Source organism: Scyliorhinus torazame, chromosome 7 (genome assembly GCF_047496885.1).
Source record: "Scyliorhinus torazame isolate Kashiwa2021f chromosome 7, sScyTor2.1, whole genome shotgun sequence".
Classification (NCBI taxonomy): Eukaryota; Metazoa; Chordata; class Chondrichthyes; order Carcharhiniformes; family Scyliorhinidae; genus Scyliorhinus; species Scyliorhinus torazame.
This window is the reverse complement of record NC_092713.1, coordinates 90,055,693-90,069,956: the sequence shown is the minus strand read 5'-3', so window position 1 is coordinate 90,069,956 and position 14,264 is coordinate 90,055,693. Positions and strand designations below refer to the sequence as shown.

General features: G+C 47.3%; 1 protein-coding gene across 2 annotated transcripts in view; it reads right to left on the bottom strand.

The window, feature by feature from the left end:
- The window catches only part of negr1 (neuronal growth regulator 1), a 1,009,857-nt gene that overhangs the window by 391,132 nt on the left and 604,461 nt on the right, over positions 1–14,264 (bottom strand). For both annotated transcript variants that reach the window (XM_072511034.1, XM_072511035.1), the window contains exon 2: positions 8,075–8,307. In XM_072511034.1, coding sequence (XP_072367135.1) covers positions 8,075–8,307 — 233 coding nt within the window. The remainder of the gene's footprint in view (positions 1–8,074; positions 8,308–14,264) is intronic.

Here is a 14,264-nt window from a genome sequence, read left to right as displayed (position 1 = left end):
GCAGGAGGAGTGTATCGTGAGGAGAAAAAAAAATACTTTTCTACAGTCACTGCTTCTGAATGGTTGCTTGCCTGAAACTTTACACTGGCGATGAGGGCTCAGTGGAGCTGCAGAAGGCGCAATTTCCTCCAGACCGGGCCCACTTCAATTAGGCCTGAGAGACCTCCACTCAGGCAGCAGATATGCCACTCATCGTTAAGCTTGAGGTGTTTGACGGCGAGACTGGGGATTGGACCCAGTACATCGAGTGAATGAAATCGTCTGAACAACGTAGTCGGGGATGACAGATAGACAGTGACCCTCCTTGCAGTTTGTGGTGTGAATCAGGATTACCAAATGTTTAACATTTCCTGACTCGCTAGATCGCGAAACTGGTTACGCTGGTCAGCAACCATTTTGACCCGAAACCGTCACTAATCATTCATCGTTTTCATTTCCATGTGGCTTCTCAACACCAGGGCGAACTCATAGCAGAATTCCTGGGCCAGTTGCGCAAACACACTGAGTTTTGTGAGATCGGGCAGGCATTATCAGAGACGCCCCGTGACCAGTTGGTTTGAGGGATCAGAGATTGGCCGGCCCAAGGACATTTATTGTGTGAAACTGATCTGGTCATGAAAAAAGCAACAGAGATATCTTTGTCCCGGGAATGCATCCAAAGGATGGCTGTCCTGAACCTTGGTTGACCAGCAGGTTCGGAGCACCCCTCTCCCGTGCGGAAAGTCCGGACTCCCGTTGTTGGGAGCGCACTACTGGGGATTAGGGCCGATGACACCATTTCCCCACTGATGGACACCGTGCGTCCCACACACCGGAGATCCCTGACGAACGGAATGAACACTCCAGCACCATAGGAAGGCAGCAGGTAAGACGCCAGCAGGAAACCTCACCTTCCCGTCACCGCTGCACCAGTGACCGCCCCAGAGCACTGTCGCATTTCGTCAACGCCATGCCGGAGGAGGTCCGCCACCTGCATTTCGGCACCCCAGGTGGGGCAATTGCAGGTTATGGTCCAAATCAATGGGTTTCCGATTTGGATGGAACTTGATACGCAGCTGCCGTCTCGGTGATCAGCCACTGCATGTACGACAAAATCCGCTCAGGGGTATGCACCTTAGCTTGAGAGATATCAACGCCCAGCTAGCAATGTATGCAGGGCAGCCATTGGAGATTGCTGGCTCTTCGAAAGTCCAAGTGGAATATGGGGCTCAGTCGGCGAATCTACCACTAGTGGTAATGAAAGGTTCAGGCCCAATTTGCTGGGGCGTGACTGGTAAAATGCCTCCGGCTGGACTGGCAGCGATTATGGCAAAAATATCCCAATGAGCTGGACACGATATTAGCAGATTTCCCGGGGGTGTTACAAGAGGAACTTGGTACCATCCAGGTGATCTCCACCAGGATTATCAGTAGACTCAGAGGCCCAACCATGCTATTTTCGGGCCCACCCCGTTCTTTATGCTTTGAAACGGAAGGTTGATGCAAAACTGGACCATTTGGAGAAGCTTGGCATCATCTGCCCGGTGCAATTTGCAGATTGGGCTGATCCAGTCATGCCGGTTATGAAGCCTGACGGTCCGTCCACCTTTACGGGGATTACAAAATTGCAGTCAGCCGAGTATCCTGTCTGGATCGTTACCCGGTGCCAAAGATTGAAGACCTATATGCGAGACTCAGCAGAGGAGGGACTTTTACCCAGATCAACATGAGCCACGCCTATCTCTAGTTGGTTTTGGACCCATTCTCATGCAAATACGTGACCATCAACATGCAAACGGGGTTGTATGAATATACCAGGCTGCCATTTGGGGTCTCTTCAGCATGTGCCATTGTCCAAAGGATGATGGAAAATATCCTCCACGGGTTGCCACAAGTGGAAGTTTACTTGGATGAGGTACTGCTTACCGGTTTCTCAGACCAGGGGCATCTGACAAACCTGGAGAACGTGCTGCGTAGGTTCCAGGTGTGAAAAGTGCATGTTCCACGTGAAAGAAGTGGTCTATTTGGGCTGCAGAGTTGACAGGCATGGACTGCACCCAGTAGACGATAAAGTTCAGGCCATCCGGCAGGCACCCGTACCAAAGGATCCCACGGAACTCTGTTTGATTTTTAGGCCTGGTCAACTGTTTACGGGAAGTTCATCCCAAACTTGGCGACAATCTTGGTCCCGCGACACCTGTTGTTAAAGAAGGGCCAACGGTGGATTTGGGACCCGCCGCAGCAGAAACGCTTAACGAAGTAAAGTGCCGACTGTCGTCCTCCCACTTGCTGACTCACTTCGGCACGTCAAAGCCTTTGTTGCTCACCTGTGATGCCTCACCCTACGTAACCGGGGCCGTCCTTTTAAAAAAAGTACACAGTTAATTTTTTCAAAATAAGGGCCAATTTAGCGTGGCCAATCCACCTAACCCTGCACATCTTTGGGTTGTGGTTGTGAAACCCACGCAGACATGGGGAGAATATGCAAACTCCACAAGGTGGAGACCCAGGGCCGGGATTCGAACACGGGTCCTCAGCGCCACAGGCAGCAATGCTAACCATTGCGCCACCGTGCTGCCTCTTGAACCGGGGCCGTCCTGGCAACAGGATGGACGATGGTACCGAACGACCAATTGCATTCGCTTCACGCACTTTCGCGGCAGTGAGGGGAAATTACGCACAATAGAAAAGGAAGGGTTGGCACTGGTGTTCGGCGTAAAACGATTCCATCAGTATGTCTATATACACTGACCATATTCAAAGAGGACCAAAGCAATTATCCCTACGGTGTCCACCCGCATTCAGCGTTGGGCTCTTCTTCTTCTGGCGGTGTACGAGTATGCTAGTGGCACTGGACAAGGTGATCACGACCTTACATTTCATGGACTCATTACCAGTAATGGCGGTCCAAGTAAAGGCTTAGACACAGACCGACCCGCTGCTGGCCAGGGTCCGCCACATCGTGCAATACGGCGCACAGCACCATGCCCTTCCGGGGAACCTGAGGGAATTTATTACAAAAGTAGTGGAACTAAGTGTAGTGGCTGGCACCCTGCTGCAGGGTTCCTGGGTGGTCAAGTTATAGAACAGCCCAGGTAACCAAGGTATTGGGACAGAAAGAATGTCTTAAGATGATTGAAGTTAAGAGAACAGAGACCAAGGTAGTGTTGAGAAGAATTCAAGGAAGAGTAAACAAAGTATTTTGAGTTAGAGAAAATTGTAGTAATCGGCTATAAACTGGGACTTAGAGGTAAATCAAATGTTTGATACCATTTTACTGGAGTCTGGGAATTGAGAGTTAAAGCAATTGTAAACAGCTTATACAACAGTAAAGACAAAGAAATCCTAAAGGGGTTGGTGTAAAACCAGGACTGGATTCGCTATTAAAAGTGGAGATGAAGCTTTGTTTAAAAGTGTCATTTGCACAATCTGGATGGGATTTGGCAAGCAAACCGCTAATGGAAACCAGTATTGTGACCAAAGTTTGATTGGGAGTGGAGTTTGGAAATTCTCGGGTGACAATGATCCGAGACGATTTGGAGGAGAAATCCACAGACATTCATTTGGAGTTCAGAGTGGAGAGTGTATTTGACCACATCCATCTTGTGTGTTCAAAGGAACATTGTGTTACTGTGACAGTCGTAGCTTAAGATATACTTTGTAATCCATGTTAATATTTAAAACTGTGCACATAATTATTAAGCTAAGGATGGAATAAAGGAATATTGTATCATAATCCAATTTTTTTCATGTTCAATAGTTTTTTTTCTTGTTAAAAACTAATTAGTGCTTCTGGGCCTGTGTTCCTCCATATTTTTATTTTTTTTTTAAATACAAGTAAAGTTGTTTTGAGCCAGAGTTCCATTCTGGAATCTCCCTGTCCAGTTATAACAGCAACTGGGCTCGTAACATAGAAAGAAGCTGCTCCCATTGATGAGAATCAGAAAACTTTGATTTATGGTGATTGGTAAAAGAAGCAGGAACAAGAGGAAGGAAAGCTTAAATATGCAGTGAGTGGTTCGGATCTCAAATGCACTGCCTGGAAGCGCAGTGGTGGTAGATTCAATTGTGGCTTTCAAAAGGGAATTGGATAATTATCTGAAAAGAAGATATTTGCAGAGTTACAGGAAAATGAGACTAACTGGGCTGTTCTTGCTGAGAGCCAGCATGACACAATGGGCTGAATGTTTTTTAGCACAGAAAGATACCATTATTTGATTAGTTATGAAGCCATGTGGGACAACACAAGAACGAGATATATATCTATATAAATGGACGTTCTTGTTTGCAACACACTAGATCTTGGGCTCAATCTCCAGTCTTTGCTGATTTTGCTATACTTAGCTCGGTTTTTTAAAAAATTCATTTACGGGATGTGGGCATTGCTGGTTAGGCCAGCATTTATTGTCCATCCCTAGTTGCCCTTCAGAAGGTGGTGGTGAGTTGCCTTCTTGAATCGCTACAGTCCTTGAGGTGTAGTTAGCTGTGCTGTTATGGAGGGAGTTACAGGATGTTGCCCGAGTGAAAGTGAAGGAACGATGATATATTTTCAATCAGGGTGGTGAGCGACTTGGAGAGGAACCACCAGGTGGTGGGGTTCCCAGGTACCATCTGCTCTTGCCCTTCTAGATGGTAGTGATCGTGGGTTTGGAAGGTGTTGCCTAAGGAACCTTGGTGAGTTACTGCAGTGCACCTTGTAGATGGTACACATGGCTGCCACTTTTAGTCAGCGGTGGAGGGTATAAATGTTAGTGGAAGGGGGAGCAACAGAATGGGCTGCTTTGTCCTGGATGGTGTTGAGCTTCTTGAGTGTTGTTGGAGCTGCACTCATCCAGGCAAGTGGAGAGTATTCCTTACATTCCTGACTTGTGCCCTGTAGATGGTAGACAGGCATTGGGGGGCCAGGAGGTGAGTTCACCGTAGGATTCTTTGCCTTTGACCTACCCTGGTAGCCACAGTATTAATGTGGCTAGTTCAGTTCAGTTTCTGATCAATGGTAACCCCCAGCATGTTGACTGTGGGGGATTCAATGATGGTAATGCCACTGTAAGTCAAGGGGTGGTGGTTAGATCTTCTCTTGTAGGAGATGGTCATGGTCTGGCACTCTTGTCAGCCCAAGCCTGGATATTGTACAGGTCTTGCTGTATTTGGACATGGACTGCTTCATTATCTGAGGAGGCATGAATGGTGCTGAACATTGTGCAGTCATCTGCAAACATCGCCACTTCTGATCTTATGATGGAAGGCAGGTCATTGAAGAAGCAGCTGAAGATGGTTGGGCCGAGGGCACTACCCAGAGGAACTCCTACAGCAATGTCCTGGGATTGTGACGATTGACCTCCAACCACCACCTTCCTTTGTGTCAGATATGACTCCAGCCAGCAGAGAGTTTTCCCCCTTGTTCCCATTGCCTCCAGTTTAGCTAGAGCTCCTTGATGTCATACTCGGTCAAACGCTGGCTTGATGTCAAGTGAGCAGGTTATTGCTCAGTAAGTGCCACTTGATAGCACTGTTGATGACTCCTTCCATCACTTTGCTGATGATGGAGAGTAGACTGATAGGGCAATAATTGACTGGGTTGGATTTGTCCAGTTCCTTGCGCACAGGACACACCTGAGCAATTCTGCGCATTGCCGGGAAGATGTCAGTGTTGTACCTGTACTAGAACAGCTTGGCTGGGATGTCTTCTGTACTATTGCCGGGATATTGTCAGGGTCCATAGCCTTTGCAGTATCCAGTGCCTTCAGCTGTTTCTTGATGTCACATGGAGTGAATCGTCTTGGCTGAAGACTGACATCTGTGATGCTGGGGACCTCTGGAGCAGATCGAGATGGATCATCCATTCGGAACTTCTGGCTGAAGATTGTTGCAAATGCCTCAGCATTGTCTTTTGCACATACATGCTCCTCTATCATTGAGGATGGGGATATTTGTGGAGCCTCCTCCTCCAGTGAGTTGTTTAATTGTCCACCACCATTCATGGCTGGATGTGGCAGGACTACAGAACTTAGATCTCATGCGTTCGTTGTGGAATCGCTTAGCTCTGTCTATTACTTGTTGCTTACGCTGTTTGGCACACAAGTAGTCCTGTGATGTAGCTTCACCAGGTCGACACCTCATTTTTCAGCATGCTTGATGTTGCTCCTGGCATGCTCTCCTGCACTCTTCAATGAACCAGGGTTGATCCCCTGGCGTGGTGGTAATGGTTAAGTGGGGATATGCCAGGCCATGAGGTTGCAAATTGTGTTTGGATACTGTTGCTGCTGATTAATCATAGAATCATAGAATTTACAGTACAAAAGGAGGCCATTCGGCCCATCGAGTCTGCACCGGCTCTTAGAAAGAGCACCCTACCTAGGCCCACATCTCCACCCTACCCCCATAACCCAGTAACCCCACCCAACATTAAGGGCAATTTAGCATGGCCAATGCACCTAACCTGCACATCTTTGGACTGTGGGAGGAAACCGGAGCACCCGGAGGAAACCCACGCACACACGGGGAGAACGTGCAGACTCCACACAGACAGTGACCCAGCCGGGAATTGAATCTGGGACCCTGGTGCTGTGAAGCAATTGTGCTAACCACTATGCTACCATGCTGCCCCACGTGCTGATGGCCCACAGCACCTCATGGATGCCCAGTCATGAGCTGCTAGATCTGTTTGAAGTCTATCCCATTTAACATGGTGGTAGTGCCACACAACATAATTGAGGATACCCTCCATGTAAAGACGAGACTTTGTCTCCACATAGACTGTGCGGTGGTCAGTTCTACGGATACCACCATGGACAGGTGCATCTGCAGCAGGCAGATTGATGAGGATGAGGTCAAGTATGCTCTCGTCTCTTGTTGGTTCCCTCACCACCTGCTGCAAACTAGTCTAGCAGCTATGCCCTTTAGGACCCGGTCAGCTCGGTCTGTAGTGATACTACCGAGCCACTCTTGAAGGATATTGAAGTCCCCTATTCAGAGCACATACTGTGTCCTTGCCTTCCTTGGTGCTTCCTCCAAGTGGTGTTCAACATGGAGGAGTCCTGATTTATCAGCTGATGGTGGCTGGTATGTGGTAACTCCCTCCCAACTGCATACCACTGTGCTGTCACCTCTGCTGGATCTGACCTGCTGGTGAGACCGGACATACCCAGGAATAGTGATAGTGGTGTCTGGGACATTGTCTGTAAGGTATGATTCTGTCAGTCTAACTATGTCAGGCTGTTGCTCGGCTAGTCTTGTCTGTGAGGCAGCTCTCCCAACTTTGGCACAAGCCACCAGATGTTAGTCAGGAGGACTTTGCAGGGTCGGCAGGACTGGGTTTGCCGCTGTCGTTTCCGGTGCCTGGGTTGATGCCGGGTGGTCCGTCCGGTCTCATTCCTTTTTGTGTTTTCGTAGTTATTACAACTGAGTGGCTTGCTAGGCCATTTCAGAGGGCATTTAAGAGTCAACCACATTGCTCTGGGTCTGGAGTCACATAGGCCAGACCAGGAAAGGATGGCAGATTTCCTTCGCTAAAGGACATTAGTGAACCAGATGGCTTTTTACAACAATCGACCATGGTTTCATGGTCATCATTTGACTTTTAATTCCAGATATTTGTTATTGAGTTTAAATTCCATTACCTCCCGTGGTGGGATTCGAACCCGGGTCCCCAGATCATTATCCTGCGTCTCTGGATTACTAGCCCAGCGACAATACCACTATGCCACCACCTCCCTTTAAAACTGGCCTCAACACTCCTGGGCTAGAGGAAGAGAAAGTCACCTGTTTCAAATCTCCTGATCGCCATCCAGTGCTATATATTTGAGTGAGGTCAAGGATAAGCCTCTATGTTGTCCTTTATAATGTCTAAATCACACATAAGGAAAATAGCCTCTTGCATTGGTAGCTGAGGACATAATTGCCTTTCGAACTTTACATGAATACAAGTCAACACCAGAAGAGAGAAGAAAATTGTGAGGAGAAAGAAAATGGCTGTATACAATTAACATGACACATTACCAGACTATCAGTAACAGAATTACATATTCTGCCCCTGATTTCTGATCCTGATGGATCCGCAGTACCCAAGAACATGGAATCTTTTCAAATGGCTTACCTTGTACTATCAAATGCAGTTGCAATGTCTTGGGATTATGTTGGGTCTGGATTGAGCAGGTATATGGGCCATCATCAGTGACTTCTACATTATGAATCTGAAGACTATATTCCCGTTTACCACCTGATGCAATTGACACCCGTGGGTCCACAGACCATTTATCGTTCCCTGCAAAGATGATGCTGGATCGGTTCAACCACGCTCCCTTTGAAGCAACATCTTCGAGATAGCACCTATGGACAATGAAAGACATCCAAAGGATTAGTTTTACAGAATGAATAAACAATTTGATTTTTGTTTTCATTTTGCCTCACTTTGTGAATTTCACGTTCTTCACCACCCCAACCAATTTTCCTGAATAAAGATCAGCAATGGTCCACTATGGGTGGTTGATCAGCTGATATCTATTTTGCGCCTGGCCAAAATTGAATTTAATCATTCAGGTGTTGGAGGTGAAAGCTCCAGGTCTGATCCACTGGAGACAGTTTTTAAAAAATCTTGACTGAATGTGTTTTTAACATCTGGTGAAAACTTTGCCAGTTTCACTAACTCACAGTGAGGTAAAAGAAAATGTGCATTTATCTTCTTAATGTACTGCGCATGCTCACCAGACCCAATCTTTCATGCAAAGAATGCTGAACCGCAAAGAAATTGAATGAGATTGTCATCATTCAATGGGGCCTTTCGGATATCATTCACAGTTTGACCTCCGTACCCCTTTAGTTAATATTGCCCGAATGGTCATACAGTACTGCAGGACACAGTATAACATCTCTGGCATTGCATAATGTGATGTGGAGATGCCAGCGTTGGACTGGGGTGAGCACAGTACGAAGTCTTACAACACCAGGTTAAAGTCCAACAGGTTTGTTTCGATGTCACTAGCTTTCGGAGCGCTGCTCCTTCCTCAGGTGAATGAAGAGGTATGTTCCAGAAACATATATATAGACAAATTCAAAGATGCCAGACAATGCTTGGAATGCGACCATTAGCAGGTGATTAAATCTTTACAGATCCAGAGATGGGGTAACCCCAGGCTAAAGAGGTGTGAATTGTGTCAAGCCACATTGCATAATGTGTCCGACCTTGTCTCTCTTCCATTTTAAAGCATGGAAGAAGTTTTTGCCAAAGTACATAATATTATGATACTTAAGCATTTTGAAGAAAGAACAGGAAGCACTCCTGTTCCTCCTGCCCCACAAGGGATGTTTTGAAGGCACTCGCCTTCTCTCCAAGGCTGTCTTTTCCTTGCTGTAGGCCTTAGAACAGAAGTTGTAAGTAGAATGCATTGAAGAAATAAATACATTTGATGGCCACTTACGCAGTGAAATTGATGAAACATTTGTCAAAGTATTATCTCACTTTAAGTGAACTCTTAGTCATTTGTAAAATAGTTTTCTGATGACTGAATGAAGCAGATTAATCCAGGAACTTTCATGCGCTTTTTAAACAAATTCTGGAGGTCAAAGAAATTTTGTGTGTGTCATGTGTCATAATGCAGGCCATAAATTATATACATACAGACTTTGACATATTCAATTATAGAGTGCAATTTAGTTCACATTTGTTAGAACTGCAGTCTATCAAACAGGGCCAAGGATTATATATGAAGCAGCTATAATTCCCATAAATCATGCCTCTCAATATCAGTGACTGGTAAAATGTCAGATCATTAACATGCTGCAGTTAAGTAAAATCCACAATTTAAAAGCTAGTGCTTTTTGTCATTATGTTTTATCTTGTAAGGATTACTTGCTATGTACATTTCTAAAAGCACTTAACAAAAGCATAAGAACCGCATTGACAATGCATTAGACCGCTTCAATGGTCCCAGTTAATAGATGAAGGGCGCGATCTGACAAAATAAAACAGAGACCCTCCTGGGCAGGATTAGCGGGGTCACTCCCATCGTTATTTTTTTCAGGCCTAAGTGGGGAACACCCGGCCGAGGCCGCAATCAGTCATATTTCCAGTATTGAGGAGCACTGTTCATCAGTGCAGGAAGAGATCTCTGATCTCTCAACTCCCCTCAATAACAGGTATACCGTTTTGGACACTGTTGGGGGGGGGGGACCTACCAGAGGTAAGCCACGGTGACCAGGTCTCTGGCACTGAGTCTGTCCCTGTGGCTAAGAAGGGAAGTGGGGAGAGCAGGGCAGCATTAGTTATTGGAGACTCTATAGTTAGAGGTACAGATAGGCGGTTCTTTGGCAACGATAGAGGCTCACGGTTGGTGTGTTGCCTCCCAGGTGCCAAGGTCCGTGACGTCTCTGATCGTGTTTTCAGGATCCTTAAGGGGGAGGGGGAGCAGCCACAAGTCGTGGTACACATCGGTACAAACGACATAGGTAGGAAAAGGGACGGGGATGTAAAACAGGAATTCAGGGAGCTAGGATGTGATATGCCATCAATCAAGACGGAGAACGCAGAGTGAATTAACTATGGCTTTAATTGACTTACAACAGAGCTGGCAGCGTGCCCCAGAATGAGGCAGTGTGAAAGGTCGGCAGCCTATATACCCAGGCCCTAGGGGGAGGAGCCACGGGCAGAGCCAAAACCGTACAACATGTAATATAGTGGCAATACTGTACAACACGTAATACTGTGGCAGCACAATATAACACAGTGGTTTCACCACATTCACCCCGTTTTAAAAAAAAGTCCGGCGTCAGATATTGAGTCTGACGGGGGCTTTGACTGTCCACCGTGACCGCCTCAGTTCCGGCAGTGGTGTGGGCATTGTAGTCGGCGGAAGCGTTGAGGCCGGCGTGTCCGAGAGAAAGACAGCTTCTGTATTCCTAGACGAGTGGGTAGCAACGGGGGAAGGGGGTATAGGGTCGGGTCGAGTAGTAGTAGAGAGGGGAGGAATAGGGTCAGGAGCACCGGTGACAGTCGCTGGGGAACCTGCGGGTGCCAAATCGCGAAGGGGACTGTGTCCTCCCGCCCGTCATGGTGAGCCGCGTAGAGGTACAGGGGATTCGCATGGAGAAGAAGAACCCTCTCGACCAGAGGATCCGACTTATGAGTCCTCACATGCCGTCGGAGGAAGACGGGCCCCGGAGCCGTCAGCCAGGTCGGGAGCGAGACCCCCGAGGTGAACCTTCTGGGGAAGGCAAACATCCTCTCGTTGGGTTCTGACCTCCTCAATGGAGTAAGGCAGGTTGCGGGCCTTGATATAATGGAAAAGCCGGGTGACAGAGGCCATTGTGGAGGGCCCGCAGACGGTCTACTTGTGCGCTGGCACAAGTACCGTGGGAAAGGGCATCTGGGGGCTCATTAAGCTTCCCAGGACGATACTGGATATCATAGCTGTAGGTGGAGAGTTCGATCCTTCACCTCAGTATCTTATCGTTTTTGATTTTTCCCCGTTGTGCGTTGTCAAACATAAAGGCTACTGGCCGTTGGTCGGTGTCGAGGGTGAACCTTTTACCAGCTAGGTAGTGCCTCCAATGCCGCACAGCTTCCACAATGGCTTGTGCTTCCTTCGCGACAGAGGAGTGTTGAATCTCGGAAACATTGAGGGTTCTAGAGAAGAAGGCTACTGGCCTGCCCGCCTGGTTGAGGGTAGCAGCCAGGGCGACGTCTGACGCGTCGCTCTCGACCTGGAAGGGGATGGACTCGTCCACCGCGTGCATGGCGGCCTTAGTGATATCGGCCTTGATGCGGCCAAAGGCCGAGCGGGCCTCAGCCGTCAGTGGAAATGTAGTGGCTTTAGTAATACAACACAGTGGTTTCACCACATTCACCCCCTGTTATGTTTCACCACAGGGTGGAAGCTGAGAGCCAAGACAGACCGTGTTGTCCTCTATGGTTTGCTGCCAGTGCCACGTGCTAGCGAGGTGAGGAACAGGGAGAGAGTGCAGTTAAACACGTGTCTACAGGGATGGTGTAAGAGGGAGGGTTTAAGTTACTTGGATAATTGGAGCACATTCTGGGGAAGGTGGGACCTGTACAAACAGGGTGGGTTACACCTGAACCAGAGGGGCAACAATACCCTGGGAGGGAAATTTGCTACAGCTCCTCGGGGGGATTTAAAGTAATTTGGCAGGGGGATGGGAAACTGATTTGTAGTCCAGGAGATAGTGTTGCTGGAGTTCAGGAAGTTGAGGGTAGTGCAGTACTGAGGAAGATACCAAGATCACAAGGCATGAAGGTGATTTGTAGTGTGTCCACTTCAATGTGAGGAGCATCAGGAATAAGGTTGGTGAGCTTGAAGCATGGATTGGTACCTGAGACTACAATGTTGTGGCCATTACGGAGACGTGGATAGAACTGGGGCAGGAATGGTTGTTGGAGGTTCCGAGGTTTAGATATTTCAGTAAGAGTAAGGAAGGTGGTAAAAGAGGTGGAGGAGTAGCATTGTTAATCAAGGATAGTATAATGGCTGCAGAAAGGCAGTTTGAGGAGGATCTGTCTATTGGAGGTAGTGTGGGCTGAAGTTAGAAATAGGAAAGGAGCGGTCACTTTGTTAGGAGTTTTCTATAGGCCCCCAAACAGTAACAGAGATGTGGAGGAAAAGATTGCAATGCAAATTTGGTTATCATGGGTGACTTTAACTTTCCAAATATTGATTGGAACCATTATAATTCGAATCGTTTAGATGGGGATGTTTTTATCCAGTGTGTACAGGAGGGTTACCTCACACAATATGTGGATAGACCGACAAGAGGCGGGGCCACATTGGATTTGGTACTGGGTAATGAACCGGGCCATGTGTTAGATTTGGTTGTGGGAGACCACTTTGGAGATAGTGACCACAATTCGGTGACTTTCACTATAGCAATGGAGAGGGATAGGAACATACAGCAGGGCAAGGTTTATAACTGGGGGAAGGGTAATTACGATGTGGTTAGGCAAGAATTCTGGAGCATAAAATGGAAACAGGAACTGTCAGGGATAGGCACAATTGAGGTGTGGAGCTTGTTCAAGGAGCAAATACTGCATGTCCTTGATATGTATGTCCCTGTCAGGCAGGGAGGAAATGGTCGAGTGAGGGAGCCATGGTTTACAAAAGAGGTTGAATGTCTTGTCAAGAGGAAGAAGGGGCTTATGTAAGGATGAGAAAACAAGGTTGATTTCGGGCAGTTGATGGATGCAAGATAGCTAGGAAGGAGCTCAAGAAAGGGCTTACGAGAGCGAGGAGGGGGCATGAGAAGTCTTTGGCGGGTAGGATCAAGGAAAGCCCCAAGGCTTTTTACACTTATGTGAAGAATAAAAGAATGACCAAGATGAAGTTAGGGCCGGTCAAGGACAGTAGTGGCAACGTGTGCATGTAGTCTGAAGATATAGGAGAGGCCCTAAATGAATACTTGTCTTCAGTGTTCACAAAGGAGAGGGGCCATGTTGTTGAGGAGGATAGTGCGATACAGGCTGGTAGACTGGAGGAGGTAGATATACGGAAGGAAGACGTGTTAGAAATTTTGAGAAGCCTGAGGATAGGTAAGTCCCCTGGGCCTGGTGGGATATATCCTAGGATTCTTTGGGAGGCGAGGGATGAGATTGTAGAGCCTTTGGCTCTGATCATTATGTCCTCACTGTCTACAGGAATAGTGCCAGAAGAGTGGAGAGAAGTGAATGTTGTCCCCTTGTTCAAGAAAGGGAATAGGTATAACCCTGGGAATTATAGGCCGGTTAGTCTCACTTCGGTCACAGGTAAATTATTAGAAAGGGTCCTGAGGGATAGGATTTATGATCATCTGGAAAGATACAGCTTAATCCAGGATAGTCAGCGTGGATTTGTAAGGGGTAAGTCTTGCCTCACAAGTTTGATTGTACTCTTTGAAGAGATAACTAAGTACATAGATGAAGGTAGAGCAGTTGATGTCGTATACACGGATTTTAGTAAGGCATTTGACAAGGTGCCCCATGTCGGCAGAAAGTAAGGAGGCATGGCATAGAGGGAAATTTGGCCAATTGGATCAGTAACTGGCTATCACATAGAAGAAGAGGGTGGTGGTAGATGGTAAATCTTCTGCCTGGAGTCCAGTCACCAGCGGTGTACCACAGGGATCAGTGCTGGGTTCTCTGCTATTTGTGATTTTTATCAATGACTTGAATGATGGAGTTGAAGGTTGGGTTAGTAAATTTGCTGATGACACCAAGATTGGTGGAGTAGTGGATAATGTGGAGGGCTGTTGTAGGCTGCAAAGAGACATTGATAGGATGCAGAGCTGGGCTGAAAAGTGGCAGA